This window comes from Balaenoptera musculus, chromosome 12, assembly GCF_009873245.2.
Source record: "Balaenoptera musculus isolate JJ_BM4_2016_0621 chromosome 12, mBalMus1.pri.v3, whole genome shotgun sequence".
Classification (NCBI taxonomy): Eukaryota; Metazoa; Chordata; class Mammalia; order Artiodactyla; family Balaenopteridae; genus Balaenoptera; species Balaenoptera musculus.
The window spans coordinates 17,156,857-17,175,709 of NC_045796.1; the positions used below are offsets into that span (position 1 = coordinate 17,156,857).

Below are 18,853 nucleotides of genomic sequence, written 5' to 3' on the forward strand. Positions count from 1 at the left end.
GATGAAGGCCCACAATTCCTGAGAAGTCAGGTATTTAAATGAGGAAAACAGCTTGGAAGTGAAGATGATACATCCTGACAACGGTAGGTAAGTGAGCCCTTGGGGCTAAGATTTTTGTTTGTGGTTTATTTGTATTTAAGAAGAACAAAGATTAAAATGTCCTCCTCTAAGTTATCAGACCTACACCTCTGATGTTGACCTTTGGTGTGCTGGGCTGTGACATCCTGTGAATGGTGTCAACCCCAGATCCCAGGATGGATGACGTACGTGATGTGGCCTCACGCATACTCTTCCCAAGCGCTGGGACAACGGTGTGTTCTTCTTATCTGACAGCTCTGTGTCTCCAAGACCCAGTCAGCCTTTTATCTCATACTGTACATCTCTCTCTCTCACACACACACACACACCCACACACACTATACAACAAGGTAAAGCCAAAGAAGGGAAATAACAACGAATAACGTAAACCTTTTCTTCAAAGGAGCCTGATTTAGGGTGAGACTCCTCCTTGCACAAAGACCAGAGTTTACTTTGTCCTACAGAGCTAAAAACTGGTCGCAGGAGAACTCTTTAAATTCTTTGAACTCTTTAAATTGCCCAGTGTTGAAAGGGCAAAGGAAGGCCCTATTTCAAAAAATGACAATTTAGAGTTTGTTATGCTTCTAGCTATTCCAACCACACTTCTTGCTGCGGAGACACACCTGCAGGGCATACGTCGAGGTCCTTGGTCATGTAAGTACGTGGGAGTTTATCTCTGAATAAGAGTGTTGGGAGACCAAGGCAAAATCACCTTCCCCCAGCGAGTCCCTGGTAGTGGTAGGGCCACCCGATGGAACAGAAGTCAGGGCTCCTGTAGGCAAAACCAGTTCACCTGGGCATCGGCACCTGTCAGTGATGCAGGTGTGGTACGAGGTCCCTGCCTGGCGGCGTGGCATGTGAGGCAGAGGCTGCATTTGGGAAGCCCTTCCTCTGTGCCTCATTTCTACAAAGCAGAATAATACCCTCCATTTCCGGACAACAAAACAAAACCATAAACGGATTAGTGAAGAGGTATTGTTGTGGCAGCAGTAGATTAAGAACAGGAAAGAAACAAACAAGGTTGTTTGCCTTTCAAGATAAAATTATAATGAGAAAAACAAACGATGGACTTCTGAGAGTAATGATATTTACAGTGACACTACAGGCAACCCTTATAACTGCTTTGCTGCACTCTCTCTTGCTTCTGTTTGGACACCACTCCATTTATTAGAGTAAAATCATAATTGTATTCTCAATGTGCTGCTTTATGGATTCTATGTGCCAGAATTTGCTTTTGTCAAATGGAAGTAGGGCCAGAGTTACCTCATCACACTCCCCCAGGACTCCAACACACACCTGCCTGTTCATTGGTTCGCCCCAGCACCAGGACACGGCCGACGGGAACGCTGCCAATCTCACTTTCCAGAGGGGGAAATGGAAGCATCCGGCCTTTAAAACATGGCGAGTTTATGTTTGGCCCTGAAGCTCAAGGTTATGGTATCTAAATCTCGTGGTTCTAACCTTGCTTTGAAGCCAGGGGAGATCCCCTTCACTAACAGAAGAGATGATTTCACGCCTTTATTTCCCGAGTCCTTTTCAAGGTGAGTAAGCCTCAAAACAGAGAAGCACTTGCTTACGGACGGAGTTACCTGGGTCTTTGTAGATACTGAGCACACCCTTGAAGTAATGAGGTAAAAATCTTTCCAGTAAAAGCAGCACATCTTCCAACTCTTCAAGAATCCCCACAAGCAGGAAGTTTTCATTCACGTTCAGTTTTGCTCTTTCAAGGGCCCACTCACCAGGCTCCCTTTATGGATATAAAAATGATTTTGAAATCAAAGATTGGTTTTCGAAATGCAGCAACAACATGTTGGAAGCTTCTCCCTTCTCCCACCCATCCCCAGTCACATAAGTCCAAATCCCACTTTCTCCAGGGCCCAGCGAGCCCCACCTAAATGTTTGTTAAGAGAAAATGGGCCCAGACAGCTAGGTCTCAATAAATGCTGATTAGAATGGCCTTTTAATAGGAGGACCAAACCGAACCCATAAAGTTAGAAGTTTTGAAATATGAAACTTACTGATTTTGATTTCTGTAGAAATCAAAATAGGTGTCAGGTCATGACCGCTAATCATCTTATTCTTTTGAGGAATTTAAAAACAAACCTTTTTTTTTTTTTTTCTTCAATTACGGAAGGAAAACAGCCTAATCTTATTTGTAAGGCAGATCTCTGAGCCAACAACACTGATATGAATGTAAAGAGCCCAGCATGGGGATCCCAGGAGCTGGGTTCCGGCCTGGCTGGCGTTGACTATCTGGGGGAATTTGGGCAAGCCAGGATTCTTTTTTGAAAATTTTTAATAATCCTTACTTAGCTCAAATAATTGTCATCAAGGTGGAACAAGGTGACATTTTGAAAGCGTTTTGAAAATCATCACGAGATAAGGCATCAGAAGTCCTCGCCCCAAGATTGGGAAATATATAATTTTAAAAGTACTTTAAGGAGTTAGAATCTTGTTTCTTGGAATAAATACCCTCATTTTGACAGAAAGCCAGTCAAATGGCCCCAAATCTTCCCAGGATCTGAAGCCCTGACCGTGAAGCAGGAGGCGTTCACTACCGGGGACAAGTCGGTGAGGGAGGTCTCCTGAGCTCAGGAGTTTATAATGAAGCAGAAAACTGACACTTCTAGCCCCGGAATTCCGACCGTAAACAAACTGGTTAACTCAGCAGAACGTCAATAATAACAACACACCTAATAACTTAGCAGCAAGCACAGGGTAAGCAAAAAGTATAATGAGTGAGCTGCAATTTGGAAACAGCTGTGTCCTCCCCACCAGCTCCCCACCCCCCCCACCCCCCCCACCCCCCCCCACCCCCCCCCCCCCGTCTCTTGAAGGAACACAACGACCTTCTAATCAATGTCTCCTTTCGGGGAAAATGCTACTTCTGGCAGCAGGGTTTATTTTCCACCAAGCAAAGATAATACTCATCGTTACTACCATTTCTTCTGGAGGCTAGACATTTGTCTAGTACAACGAATTTCAAGTGTAGCTAGACCAGAATCACCTGGGAGGTGGTCACAGATGCCTGGGCCTCACCTCAGAGACTGTGATCAGGTGAGGGTTCCTAACAAGTCCCCCAGGGACGCAGATGCAGGAGGTGGGTGGACCACACTGAGGGCCCTTACTATCTGAATAAGTCACTTGCTAAAGAAGGTCTTGCAACCAAGTAAGGCTGAGGAGGGATCACTAGAAAGTACTTTCTTCTCTTTCTACTAAGTATGCCTCAGGAGAGAGACACTCTGGAATTTTGGGTGTGAGCATCTAGTGTTTCAGACCCAGCTAGACACACCACACTGGCAAGGACAGCTGTGGAGGCAGCAGAGTCACTACAGAGGAGCAGGATGGGTGCACCCCCTGGGCTTTACTATCTCATGGGCTGGGTAGTGACGGGTGTACGTCAAAGGTAAAGAAGAGTTTGGTTGGCATGTCAGTTACACAGCTTTACGGGTGGTTCCCAAGGCCTCTGCCAGACCTTGATTTGTTAATTTCTTTAGTTATAGGACATTCAGAATCTCAAATGCGATCTTGAAAGATTAACAGTAAATATTAAGTGAATTCTAGAAGTTAGAGAGACTGGGGACGCAGGACACGCCCACTCAGTGCCAGGTGGTGGGTCTCCTGTCACTGTTATCCACATGAGCATGTCATGAGCCTGTTTCAGTCTTTACCTGCATCTGGGATGCTGTCCACAAAAATACGGAATGATGTAAAATAACCTGGGGTTGGAACACTCAGGATAGTTTTCAAGAATACACTCATTGATGTCCTAGAAGAGAAAACACAGCAGTGAGATGTCTGGCGGTCTCTGCAGGGCTTTGTCAAATGTCATACAGTGTAAGTAAAATTGATACTTTAATGATACGGGAAGGCCTTGAGAAGATGTAGAGAATTGATGGATTTCATGAGAAGAAATGAAATCCTTTTTTCGCCTTGCACCAGCCTGCTCCACTGGCCAGGTACACATATGGTCAGAGCATTTCACGGAGTGCTTGTTCTGTTGAGGGAAATGAATTTCTGCATTTCCCAGTGGCCTGAAGTCTCTAGCTAGATGACAAGCATCTTGGAGCAGTTCTACTGACCGTGGCTAGTTGTGGCCCCAGCAGTTATGAGAAACTGGGAAGTATACAGTGCACACTTAACAAATATTTGTTGAATGAATTCAGTATGACTTAATTCATTCAGACTTAATCAGAGATCCCTGTACAGCCAATCCTGTAGAAATGTGTTTCCCTGTGTATCCACATGTCCAACAAATACTTATTAAGTACCTACAATAGTCACATAGAGGGTTTGTAAATTTTGGAAGGGCTGTAAAACCATTTCTAATGTTATATTAGGTTAGGAAGTGGCAGGATATTTGCATATAGACATTCTCTCACTTTCAAAAGCAACAGTTGTGACTTCCAAATAGAAAATCTGGAATTTCCACATAGAAGATTTCTCTTCTATGAGGTTGAGTGCAGTGTCTTTGTCAACATTACTAGAGCTTACAATGACATGAAAAGAAGGGCTAAAAATCCGCTTTCATCAAGGCAGATTACATTGGATACCCTAGATAAGACATGTCTGGTTCTTAGGTATTTCTAAAGAGAAAAGATAATCCAATTTACAAACAAACCAAACAGCTATGGGATGTTTTTTCAGAGACAATACTGGCAAGGCAAATTACGAGTGGATATAACTCAGCAAACATGGTCCTATGGTCAATGGAGTTTATGAGTCAGTTGAAGCCACTGAATCTAATATGATTAGGGTAAATGGTTAGTCATTAAAAGTTTTTTTTTAGTTCAAGTTGGGAGTTGGAAAATATAACTTAAATATCTTTTTTTTTCAACAACCTTTTCTTTTCCCTCTCATGCTTCTTTGGTTTATATACCAATTAAATAAATCACACAATTACAGTAACAAATTCAACTGGAATAAAGAGATTCAGGAACAAACACACCCCAGCTGAGCATGTGAGCCTATTGTGGGAAGCACAGGTGCACAGTTCCCAGAGAGGAATATACTAGAAGCAAATGGAATGGTGTACGTCAGCCCATCCAGCCATGCATGAAGTGGAGGGTGGTTAAGAGCACTTCATTGCATATGAAAACCCATTAAAAATGCATGATGTTAGACCCCAAATACCTTTCTAAATAGAAATTGACACAGAGGGATGTATGTATAAGACTATTCATTGCTGTAAGATTTATTACAACAAAATATGGCAGAACTTACAGTTCGTTAATGGGGGATTGATTCACAGAGCAGTTATGGCACATTCCTATGATGAAATACTGGGCACCCAGAAAGGATAAGGAGGCTCTACATGCACTGTCCTGAAAAGTGTCTGTGATGAGTTTTCAGATGAAATAAAGTCAATTATAGGACAATATGAACATGTAGGACAACATAAAAATAAAATGTGTTTACATAAGGACAAAAATATCTGGAAGGATAAACACCAAACTGTTAAAAGAAGTCATTTATGGTGGTACATGTAATGGAAGATGGGAATACATTGAACTTTTACTTTATTTGTTTTTGAAGTGTTAGCTTTAATTATAATATATGTATTTTAGTTTTAACATCAGAAAAGTTTAAGGAGATCTACACATTGTAAAACAAACTAAAACTTGTATAGAGGGTGACCAGGCTTTGCCATGAGGATGCTCTGACCTCCCTTCCTCCCTCACCCTCCAGGTATCCTCTGGCAGTTGGCTTCCCCCAGGGACCTGAGCCTTAGGTCAGAGCGACCCAGGAACTGGGCTGGGGTCAGAGGGAGGGAGCTAGGAGCTGGGTGAGAAGCAGAGCACAGGAGACTCCGGCCAGGGCCAGCATGGTCAGGAGGGTCTGTCCTCTGAGGTCGAGATTTCACAGCAAATGGCTGAGTAAAATGGTGGTGATTTAGGGGGTGTCCAGAGATCTGCCCCCCACACAGTCAGCCCCCCAGAGACCTGCATTAACACGAGGGGCGGGGCAACTGAGCCCACCAAAGCCTCCTGCAGAGACTCTCACAGCGCCTGCGCTTCTCCGAGTTCACTTTACAGTGGGCTTTTAAGAAGAACTTGTGTAATTGTTTGTTTAGGTGGTGACTCCAGGAGAGCACAGATGCCTGCTCACTGCATCTCCAGTACTTAGCACTCTGCCTGGAAAAAGCAGAGGTGCAATAAATACTCAGTGACTGAATGAGAAAATGGCAGAAGGAACAAGCCAAGACACACAACCCTGATTCTGTCCCCAGAGATCCTGGCCTGGGGCTCGCAGGAGGGGGAAGAGGGCATCAGTTGGTGGGGATGGGGAGGGCTGAGGACTGCAGGGACCTAGGAAGGACGTTTCCCTATTGGAATCCACACATAACCTCTCAAGGTCAATTTATGGGAAGACATAAATTCCTAGTTTAAGAATTACTGTTAACAATTCTTCCTTTCTTAGAGCAAGGCATGTCGCAGGAGATTTCAAAGAGTTCCATTTGAGCCCATTAGGTTGATGGATGGTGTTGGCCATAAGCATCTTATGGAAATGCTACAGGAGGACATAAATACAAGACGACTCAGATGTAAGACCAAGCGGAAGCAGGAAACGAGCTGTGAAGACCCACGCACTCAGCTGCCTACGGCTTGGCCACAGTGAACACTGATCTGCTTCCCGGCAGCTCAAGGACGCGGGGCTTCGGGAAGCTGCTCTTGGCCACTCACACAGTCCACTCTTACTGGAACCCAGAACTTCAGTGAATGACCTTTCAGTGTCTTGGGCAACCAAATGTGACAAGTGTCAACACAGCTGTTCCACCGGTGCTCTGCTCCCGTCCCCCCCAGGGCCATACGGTTTCCCCCAGAGTTAATGGTTTTATTTTTGGCATTAGGCTTCGCTATCTTGTGTTGTTTTACAATCACCTTTTTATACTGAAGCTCTCTTTGTACATATATAGTTTAAAATGATTATGCAATTTCATTTTTTCTTCCCATGCAGTGCTTCTAGGATAAGGTTGTTTTAAACGAAAACCTTCATATTTATTTTAAGACTTGCTCTAAGATCTTCATGACGGTGATAACTTTAGCCAAGCTGGCCCGCTTGCCAGACTGCTTGCCAGTGCTTGATCTACGATTTGCTTATCTGGTCCTTGGATCTTGGCAGCTACCATGGCACCCCACAAAGTGTTCCCTTGCCCAAGACTGGCCCTCTTGTAAGACTGGGTTTAAACATAAGACCCCACTTTCCCCATATTCTTAATTTATTCAGGAAATGAGATATTCTCTAGGAGCAAACATTCCAGATAACTGAGTCCTTTTAATTGCCAAAACTACAAAAAAAAAAAAAAAAGACCAATTTTGGTTGAAATTTATTCTAAACTGTGCTGTTTTTAAAAGCATACACTTACACCCTCTAGGTTTTCTTAGTGGGTTCATCTTCTTCCACTTTGATCGGACAGCAAAATCACCTTCAATTGATTTTCTCCTGTAACGTTTTCACTGGCTAGACTGTAATGAATAACACGCACCTGTCAAATGCCAAAGGGCCCTCAGTGCCCAAAGGAAACCCCAGCACTACAGCCAGATCCGTGGGGGTCATTCCGTTCCTCTCTCACCCTCACTGGCCACGTCATTCAGCGGCCCGACCCTGCAGCCTGACCCCCAAATGGTTTTCTAACCTGCCTTCTCCCATCCATTCCACACCTCAGCCCCTGCTCAGCTCCTCTGCAGCTAGTTAGTATCTCTTCCTTTGATCTCTTCTCCCTGAATACATTCTACACAAAGTTGCTGCAGTAACTTAGCTGAAATGCAAATTCATCCACTTCACCCCTCTGTTCAAAAGCTTTGAAGGACTCTTACTGACAGGGCAGTGGCAATAACAATCAAGTAGGGCACCTGTTAAGAAATGCTAATTCCTGGACCCTACCTTGATTTAACAGAGAGCTTGATTTAACAGGTTTTTCTGGGGACAAGGCTAGAAATCTGCATTTTATTGATTTAGTTTTATTTATTTATTTATTTTAACATCTTTATTGGAGTATAACTGCTTTACAATGGTGTGTTAGTTTCTGCTTTATAACAAAGTGAATCAGCTATACGTATGCATATATCCCCATATCCCCTCCCTCTTGCGTCTCCCTCCCACCTTCCCTATCCCACCCCTCTAGGTGGTCACAAAGCACCTAGCTGATCTCCCTGTGCTATGCGGCTGCTTCCCACTAGCTAGCTATTTTACATTTGGTAGTGTATATATGTCAGTGCCACTCTCACTTTGTCACAGCTTACCCTTCCCTGTCCCCGTGTCCTCAACTCCTTTCTCTAGTAGGTCTGCGTCTTTATTCCCATCTTGCCCCTAGGTTCTTCATGACCTTTTTTTTTTAGATTCCATATATATGTGTTAGCATACGGTATTCGTCTTTCTCTTTCTGACTTACTTCACTCTGTAGGACAGACTCTAGGTCCATCCTGCATTTTGAAGAGGAACCTTGGTGACTTTGAGAACCTGGTTGCCCTTCATGGGCCTCAACACTGGGCCAGTCGGTCATTCCATGCCTGGCTCATCCGGGTCCCCTGCCTGGCATTTCCTTCTGCCTCCTCCCCTGGCCCCATAGCAGGCCTAGGTTTTGGCAGAATTCCTGGCAGGACGGGTGTTAGTATATGCCAGCCCACCTGTAGAGAAAGGAAGGCTCCAGAAGCTGGAGAAGAATTCAGGATCTGACAGCAAGTTCAAGGTAACTCCTGGTGAGCCTTCTGAGTAGACGAAGCACATACAACCACATAGTGTGGTCTGCAGCATCCTAAGCATCCAGAGTCCCCGTTTAAAAAAATCTTTTCACCTCTTACCAAATTGAGAGTGGTCCTGGGACTTGGTTCATTTAGTAAGACAAAATAAGTGAAGTCTCTAGTATATTTCTCATTCATTCCATGATCTTTCGTCATCAAGCCCTCTCCAATCCTATGGCTCATCCTGGGCCCAGAAAGGAGGGATTTAAGGAGTTCCAGTAAAAGGAAAAGTTGAGCTACACATACGGTCCATGGTGAGATGAGGGCTGTGCCAGATGGGCAGGGCTCCAGCACCCGCAGCCCTACCAAAACCGGAAGAGCTATGCTTTGCCTGGGTTTATTTATGTACTGGGTTCCGTATAAGATTTCAGTTGATAAAAAGGTTCTAAATCTGAAAATCACTGCTTCAGGCCAGCACGCAAAGGCTCAGGATATTGGAACAGCTAGCATGACCCCCATCACACTGCCCCTCCCTTTGCCCTATGTAAGCAGGTGATTCTGATTGTAGGGCCCAGGAAGTCGGATCTTACTCGCTGGGTCATGACTGTTTGGGTCGTATGATTAAAGAGCACCTTGTGGAAAAAACCAAAAATATGAGAAAACATTTTTCCTCTTCGTCTCCTTCCCAGGGTCCAGGCTGCTGAGAGTTCTATTCTTCCCCCTGTCTCACCCTCTTAAGGAAAGAGGGGATACCAAGCCCATGCTAGCAAGGGGAAGAGTAGGTTTCTTATGTGTACAATAGTGTTAAACACTATAGAGTATCTATATTCTAAATGTCAAAAATATCTTTTAAAATGCATGGCATCTTTCATTGAAGAGAAACTTAATTTATTATAATTTTGGTATATAGTGTCAATCCCTTGATTATTTTAGTTTTCATTATCAATTGTGAATGAATAGAGGCCCTTTGAACCTATGACAAGCTGGGCACGAACGTGGCCTTCAGGAAGGCACACTGTACACAGGTGGGGTGCTGGGCAGACTTCCCGAATTCAACTCTCTGAACGTTTTGAAAGCCACACCTGCTGGGCCAATGCTGTTCCAGGCTCCTGGGCAGGAAGGGCTGCCAAGTATGCAGAATTCTGCCAGATTGTGCAGTTATTTTATTAGGCAAATAAATGTCTACAGATTCTAGTGTAAAACCACGGGGCCCAACCCAGTTTTGTACAAACATTTTCAAAAGTAAAAGTGGAATACATTATCAGTCACTCCTTTTCATAATCATAGTTTTTTTGGCTAACGATCATTTCCCTTCCTTCTACATATAATGTCTGGAATATCTGCACAAAGAATATCTTTAAGCGGAGGCTAGCTCCAGTGGGAGTTACTTAAGAAACCACTGGATACCTTAAATTTTATACAGGTGGGACACTATGAAAGTCCATCTTGACAAAAAATTTCAGGCATAAATTTTATAGAATCATAAATTATGAGAACTGAATTCAGTGATTAGCTGAAGGGAGACTCAGGAAAAAGAGGTAGAGGAGGGCTATCAATCCTTTAGTGCTCTTGATTAGAAATGAAACACAAGATAAACTTCACCTGGGATTCTAATTTTAAACTTTCAACTAGAATTTTCTCATAAAGTTTACATCTATGATGCCACAATATGGTCAAATGCAATCTGATTTCAGAGATTCTTAATTTGGGGTAGCTCAAAATCGGTTGCTTGTTGTGTTTAAATAATTCAAGCTGAAATCTTCAACAAACTAATGCCAAGGTTCTTTAATTATCTTATGAATTAAGGCATCTACTGTACATAAGGCATCATGGTAAGCACCCTGGCCTCAAGTAGCTGACAAATAATTGTGCCTGTCTCCCTTTACTTGTAGTTTACAAAATGTAACTTTACTAACATTTATATAGAATATATTCTTGGTAGTGGTTCCCTTTATTTGCATGTGGTGTCCCTTTTTATTAATGCTCTTACCTTATATTAAATTTGTCTTATAAACTTTTTTTAGCATTTAAGTGGTGAACTTTTCTCATCCCTTTACTTCCAGTCTCTATTTTCAACAGATGACTCCCTCTCCCTGTTTAATAGATGAATGTAATCATTTACCTCTATTATGATTATTGATATATTTGGATTTATTTTTGCATCTTTCTTTGTGTTTTGTTTGCTATTCTTTTTCTTTGCTTTTTTTTTCTTTTCTGTTGGTTTTTAAAGTTTTTAATAATACCACCTGCCTTTCTTCTTCTGCTTTAGAATCTAAAGATTTTCTTTCTACTATTTTCACGATTACCCTTAAACTTTTTAACATTCTAAGATTTTTTTCCCCCAGATATGTGGTTCTGACAGCTTAAAAATACAAACGATAACAATGCAGCTTAAAATACTCTCATTACTTGAGAAGTACTGAGGAGAGGTGCAGAATTTTAAGAAATCATTCATAAATGAATGGTCAGAAAGGTGAGTTGATGGAAGAGTCATTTAAAAGTGTTTAAATAGATGCAGAGAAAGCTTCCGACAAAATTCAACACCCATTTATGATAAAAGCCCTGCAGAAAGTAGGCATAGAGGGAACTTTCCTCAACATAATAAAGGCCATATATGACAAACCCACAGCCAACATTGTCCTCAATGGTGAAAAACTGAAACCATTTCCACTAAGATCAGGAACAAGACAAGGTTGCCCACTCTCACCACTATTATTCAACATAGTTTTGGAAGTGTTAGCCACAGCAATCAGAGAAGACAAAGAAATAAAAGGAATCCAAATCGGAAAAGAAGAAGTAAAGCTGTCACTATTTGCAGATGACATGATACTATACATAGAGAATCCTAAAGATGCTACCAGAAAACTCCTAGAGCTAATCAATGAATTTGGTAAAGTAGCAGGATACAAAATGAATGCACAGAAATCTCTTGCATTCCTATACACTAATGACGAAAAATCTGAAAGTGAAATTAAGAAAACACTCCCGTTTACCATTGCAACAAAAAGAATAAAATATCTAGGAATAAACCTACCTAAGGAGACAAAAGACCTGTATGCAGAAAATTATAAGACACTGATGAAAGAAATTAAAGATGATACAAATAGATGGAGAGATATACCATGTGTTTGGATTGGAAGAATCAACATTGTGAAAATGACTCTACTACCCAAAGCAATCTACAGATTCAATGCAATCCCTCTCAAACTACCACTGGCATTTTTCACAGAACTAGAACAAAAAATTTCACAATTTGTATGGAAACACAAAAGACCCCGAATAGCCAAAGCAATCTTGAGAACAAAAAATGGAGCTGGGGGAATCAGGCTCCCTGACTTCAGACTATATTACAAAGCTTCAGTAATCAAGACAGTTTGGTACTGGCACAAAAACAGAAATATAGATCAATGGAACAGGATAGAAAGCCCAGAGATAAACCCACACACATATGGTCACCTTATCTTTGATAAAGGAGGCAAGCGTATACAGTGGAGAAAAGACAGCCTCTTCAATAAGTGGTGCTGGGAAAATTGGACAGGTACATGTAAAAGTATGAAATTAGAACACTCCCTGACACCATGCACAAAAATAAACTCAAAATGGATTAAAGACCTAAGTGTAAGGGCAGACACTATCAAACTCTTAGAGGAAAACATAGGCAGAACACTCTATGACATACATCACAGCAAGATTCTTTTTGACCCAGCTCCCAGAGAAATGGAAATAAGAACACAAATAAACAAATGGGACCTAATGAAACTTAAAAGCTTTTGCACAGCAAAGGAAACCATAAACAAGACCAAAAGACAACCCTCAGAATGGGAGAAAATATTTGCAAATGAAGCAACTGACAAAGGATTAATCTCCAAGATTTACAAGCAGCTCATGCAGCTCAATAACAAAAAAACGAACAACCCAATCCAAAAATGGGCAGAAGACCTAAATAGACATTTCTCCAAAGAAGATATACAGATGGCCTACAGACACATGAAAGAATGCTCAACATCATTAATCATTAGAGAAATGCAAATCAAAACTACAATGAGATATCATCTCACACCGGTCAGAATGGCCATCATCAAAAAATCTAGCAACAATAAATGCTGGAGAGGGTGTGGAGGAAAGGGAACACTCTTGCACTGTTGGTGGGAATGTAAATTGATACAGCCACTATGGAGAACAGTATGGAGGTTCCTTAAAAAACTACAAATAGAACTACCATACGACCCAGCAATCCCACTACTGGGCATATACCCTGAGAAAACCATAGGTCAAAAAGAGTCATGTACCAAAATGTTCATTGCAGCTCTATTTACAATAGCCAGGACATGGAAGCAACCTAAATGTCCATCGACAGATGAATGGATAAAGAAGATGTGGCACATATATACAATGGAATATTACTCAGCCATAAAAAGAAATGAAATGGAGGTATTTGTAATGAGGTGGATGGAGTTAGAGTCTGTCATACAGAGTGAAGTAAGTCAGAAAGAGAAAAACAAATACAGTATGCTAACACATATATACGGAATCTAAGGAAAAAAAAAAAAAAAGGCCATGAAGAACCTAGTGGCAAGACGGGAATAAAGACACAGACCTACTAGAGAATGGACTTGAGGATATGGGGAGGGGGTGGGGTGAGATGTGACAGGGTAAGAGAGTGTCATGGACATATATACACTACCAAATGTAAAACAGATAGCTAGTGGGAAGCAGCCGCATAGCACAGGGATATCAGCTCGGTGCTTTGTGACCACCTAGAGGGGTGGGATGGGGAGGGTGGGAGGGAGGGAGATGCAAGAGGGAAGAGAAATGGGAACATATTGTATATGTATAACTGATTCACTTTGTTATAAAGCAGAAGCTAACACACCATTTTAAGGCAATTATACTTCAATAAAGATGTTTAAAAAAAAAAAAAAAAGTGTTTAACATTTGGGTTTCCCTGGTGGCGCAGTGGTTAAGAATCTGCCTGCCAATGAAGGGGACACGGGTTCGAGCCCTGGTCCGGGAAGATCCCACATGCCGCGGAGCAACTAAGCCCACGTGCCACAACTACTGAGCCTGTGCTCTAGAGCCCACGAGCCACAACTACTGAAGCCCACGTGCCACAACTACTGAAGCCCACCCGCCTAGAGCCGTGCTCCGCAACAAGAGAAGCCACCGCAATGAGAAGCCCGCGCACAGCAACAAAGAGTAGCCCCCGCTCGCTGCAACTAGAGAAAGCCCACGCACAGCAACGAAGACCCAATGCAGCCAAAAATAAATTAATTAATTAAAATAAATTAATTAATTAGCTAATTAATTTTTAAAAAATAAAAAAAATAAAAATGTTTAACATTCAAAGTTAATTTTTTTCTAGTAAAGTCTGAAGTAATTTGGTTTTTCTATATTTCTCCTGAATCTGGAAAGATCTTAGCACATTTAATTATCCATTAAACACTGCCCATCCCACCTTATCAATGTTGTCTAAGTCTAATCCTTTTTTAACACAAAAAACTCTTAGCACTCAGTATTTAACTCATTTTACCAACATATGTTAATCAATGGCTATATTCACTGTTGCATCCTGTGTCCTGCACCTTCCTTACTTCTCCTCATAATCCATCTTTTAATGATCCTTCTAGTGAAGTCGTTAAGTGGTTAACTCTTTCTATGTCTGAAAAAGTCTATAGAGTGATTGTGTAGCTGGATATAAAATCCTAGGTTGATAGTTAATTTCCCTCAGCACTCTGAAGATATTACTCTGCTGTCATCTGGTATCTACTGTTGCTGATGGGAAATCTGCTATCAGCCTAATTATGCTTCCATCACTGGTCATCTGTTTTTCTTCCTTTTCCTTGATATCCTGCAGTTTTACTCTAAAATATTTGAGTGTAAATTTAACTTTGTTTATTCTGTTCATAGGCTGTGGCTTTGTTCTACCACCTCTCTAGGTCTACCCTTTAAAAGCCATAGTCCCAGTGACGGGTCAGCAGTCGTTTTGTTTGGCTTTCTTTGCTTGACTGTGAGGGAGGTGTGGCGCCCCACCTCAGGCCCTGAAAGCGCTGAGCCTGGTGCTGGCCCCCACCTTGACAGGGAGCCCAGTGCCTGGCTGCCGCCGCCCCCCATTCTGGACCAGAGCTCAGCTGGCCTGTGATTTCACCATGGCTCATCACTCTGGTATTGTTCCAGGCATGGGGACACTCTTTGGATTTCCTTTTTAAATATTCTATCTATCATTGCTACGTGTTCCGGGCCAAGCGAGAGTGAAATCTCTATACCATCTCGCTTGGGGGTCCTGTATGAGCTGTTCATGATTTTTTTCCTTCAGGGAGTTCTATTGGAAAGAATACTGAGTGCAGAAATGTGTGATGGATATGGGGAGTGCACCTTGCTGAGTCAGAGGAAAGAAGCTTGGTAAAATGTCAAGTCCATGCCAAAGCAAGGTCACGTGTTTATTGAAATGTGATCATTTCTGCTTCCTGAAGATGTCAGAGGCATAGGGCCAAAGCACAGTTTAAGCCAGACCTCAAACAGTGTGATTCCTGAGGATTCTTACAGACGCTGCAAGATATTAATATATTGTAGCAGTGACTTTATTATAATGGTATTGCTTTGAATCTTTTAATTGCTTCAAGTGTGTCACCGAAAGTTCCGATATGTGAAGTATACCACGAACACAAAAATGGCATAATCTTCACTCTACATTTTCTTTATTAGTATTATATAGACTCTAAACTTCTGGAAGAAAAGCTTCATGTCTCCTCTCTGTATGACGGTACCCACCCAGGGCCAGGCAGGTGCTCTTTTATAGCTCATAAAAGTAGCCTTTGAAGATGATGAAATTTAATTTGAATTGTGCTATGCCTAGCAAATCACCATGGGAATCTGGTAAAAGCTTTCAGAAGACAGTGCTGTTTTTCAATAAACAACATCATAAAAAAATCAGCAGCAGAGTGAAATCCAGAATGAAAGTACTGGTGCATTTTAATCAAAAAATACTTAAATGATATTGTGGATGAAGATATATCATTACAGATACTTTTTTTTAGTAGACATCTGGAGGACTGAAATGTCATTAAATGACCTCTAACCCACTCCCTGCTAGAAAAAGTACATTCCAGATGTGGGCTCCACTTACAGAAATAATGACTTTGGGGCTTTGTGATTCTAGCCTCCAAGGCCCAGAAAAGCCATGTGGCTGGACCTCTGCCACCAGCAGCTCTGCCGTGAGCTCTGAAAGTGCTATCTTGGTTAACCAGCCCCCTGTGGGCAATTCTGCCCTGTGCATTCAGCCCAGCACATAGATGGCAGCAATCTTTGCCAAAGGGGGCTATGCTGATTCTATTTGGAAGCATAGTCAATAGGACTCTCTGTCCTCCTAGCACGACTAATGTTGAGATGCTGATCAAGACCTTAAAGTAAGCAGGAGGACAGGTTTATGGAGAGATCCACCGCCCTCTCTCCTACCTAGTCACATAGAAAAATAGGTCACCACTCTGTGGGCTTTCTGTGGGGTGGTAGTATGATATCATTTGAGTGGATTGCCAGTGGATCTTATGGGTCTACAGTTTTCCCACTCTAGATCTTAATAAAACCATGGAAATACATTTTAACTTGACTGCTTTCCGTGTAACACCAGAAAGAAAAGATGCTGGTAAAACTTGGGCCAGAGATCAGAAGGACCACTGCAGATTTTACTTCAAAGTTGAATTATGGACTGGAAAGAAATGCATCACTCACCTCATATCTGTTCATTTCACCTGTTAAAAGAAGCCTCAGGGGTAGGCTAAGTCCCCACACAGTTCAGTATTTCCTGGAGGTAGTACTGAGCAGACAAATCAGGCTCCAACAGAGCTTCTCCACCGACGTAAGACTTTGTGAGTGTAAGAATGGCAGGAATTCCAGGGAAACCAAGTACGTTCTTCAAGGGTTTTACACCATAAAAATTATTTATGACTCCTTTGGGCCACACAAGTTTCTAAAAGCCACAGAAACTGTCTTAACCTCATAGAATTTTGATGATTTTGCCTTCCCAGCTGAAGAGATTTAGAATTCCCTTTTCTTTCTTTCACATCCAATAGTCTAATAGTTTTGGCCTAAGAGGCCAAAACTAACCACAAAAGTCACACTTTCAACTTCTGGTTATCCAGGGCATAAACAACATGTCTGTAGATTTCTTTAGGCTCACAGCCTCTCCTTTCTGTGGCCCCGTAGTCCCAACTCAGAAGGTCATAAAGAATCCACAACAGGTTTAATAAAGAGAAATTGAAACTAAAGAGCCAGAATGATTATTTTAGATTATTTTAGAACTGGGAATTTCAGTTTCTTAAGACCCTGGAATCATGAGTGACTAAGAATTGACTGGGTGAGAGAACCATAGGAGTGAATAGGCAGTTTTGTTTCTGAATGCATTGATTAAGGGCTATCAAGGATTCAGCAACATTGGATAAAGTAGTCATGGAAATTCAAGGGCTTGACAGTTCAGCTCACCCCTAGAAGGAAAGCTATGCAGTGAGAAACACAAGGGAAGCAGGGTGAAAACTAGAAGAGCTTAGTAGTGGGGTCCGGAAGGAGAGCTGTGGTTTATAGGGAGCATGATTTCCTTCATGAAAAGACTTACTAGGACCACAGTGAAACCCTTGACTAACGAAGTGGTGAATAGCCACCTGGTGGATTATTTGTGGCAAATTTAAAATCGCAGGCTGGCTTCCTACTCTTGGGATATTTTCAAATCACCAACTTACCTCTCCACCCTTAAGTCAAAGAATAAGAATTCATTTCAGGGCTTCCCTGGTGGCACAGCGGTTAAGAATCTGCCTGCCAATGCAGGGGACACGGGTTCGAGCCCTGGTCTGGGAAGATCCCACATGCCGGGGAGCGACTAAGCCCGTGAGCCACAACTACTGAGCCTGCGCGCCTGGAGCCTATGCTCCGCAAAGAGAGAGGCGTTGACGGTGAGAGGCCCGCGCACGGCGATGAAGAGGGGCCCCCACTCTCCGCAACTGGAGAAAGCCCTCGCACAGAAACGAAGACCCAACACAGCCAAAAATAAATATAAATAAATAAATAAATTTATAAAAAAAAAAAAAAAAGAATTCATTTCAATATTAGCCCAAGAAAAACACAATCAGAGGAGGTCATAATGCTAGAATACCGTTATTAATTCCAAGACTAAATACAGTTGATTTTTGGATTATCAGCTGTTTTCAATTATCAGCACCAACATTCTCTTCTATGGAAGTGGATAAATGAGTTGTTTTCAATAATCCACAAAACTTTCACCAGAAGAGTGGAAAATTTCCCCAGGGGGTTATGATTGGTTTCACTCTTTCGGTAACCATACTGTAAATTCTTTGCTTCTTCACTTTTAGCACTAAGGGCTAGATAGTTTCTCAAAATACAGTAAGCCTAAGGATGCTGCTTTGATTTAAGAAGCAGAGAAAAGGAAGGGAGTTATTGATATGAAACAATTACTTTTTTTCAAAAAGAGTAACCAAAATTTTAGGAAGTCCCATCAGAGAATTCTCGGTAGTCCTAGACTATTAGGGAGACAGTGCCCAAGATCTTCCTGTGTGCAGCCCATGACGCTCTCCTTTAGAAAGAGTCAGGATTTAGCAGGAGGCATGTGCTGCTGCTCAGTCTTATAGAAGGTGGAGGAGAAAATCATTCTCCTTATTCCACATTCTTGCTCTGGACTTGTTAGGTCTAAATCTATCTCATTGATAGTCAGAATTTGGGGATTTAAGATGTCAACTGACATGGAAACAAATGCATTAAAAAACAAATGTCATCCCTAGCTATTTCTCCTTGCCAGTAAAGACTGAGGGAAGCAGGTGGTTATTAACTTGGAATACAGAGTACAGACACTCCCCCACCCTCGCAAAGGGGTCTGGGGCTATAACCGTATTTCAATATGATTTGTTTTCTTTGTAATCCTAAGTATTTTATTTTATGCATTTAAAAACATTATTCTGAGAGGTCCGTAGGCTTCACTAGACTGCTAAAGCGGTTCATGACATGAAGGAGGTGAAGACCCTCCGTATTGGATATTGACAGGAGGCATATGTCTCTGCCGTAAGATGTATTTCCTAACTTGTATTACAGCACTG

The 18,853-nt window shown here is 42.0% G+C and overlaps 1 protein-coding gene across 1 annotated transcript in view; it reads right to left on the reverse strand.

Moving 5' to 3' along the window:
• The window catches only part of UST (uronyl 2-sulfotransferase), a 290,670-nt gene that overhangs the window by 58,948 nt on the left and 212,869 nt on the right, over nucleotides 1-18,853 (reverse strand). The window contains exons 6-7 of the mRNA XM_036871971.1: nucleotides 3,750-3,847; nucleotides 1,668-1,825 (exon numbers count right to left, since the gene is read on the reverse strand). Of these exons, the coding sequence (XP_036727866.1) occupies nucleotides 1,668-1,825; nucleotides 3,750-3,847 (256 nt within the window). The remainder of the gene's footprint in view (nucleotides 1-1,667; nucleotides 1,826-3,749; nucleotides 3,848-18,853) is intronic.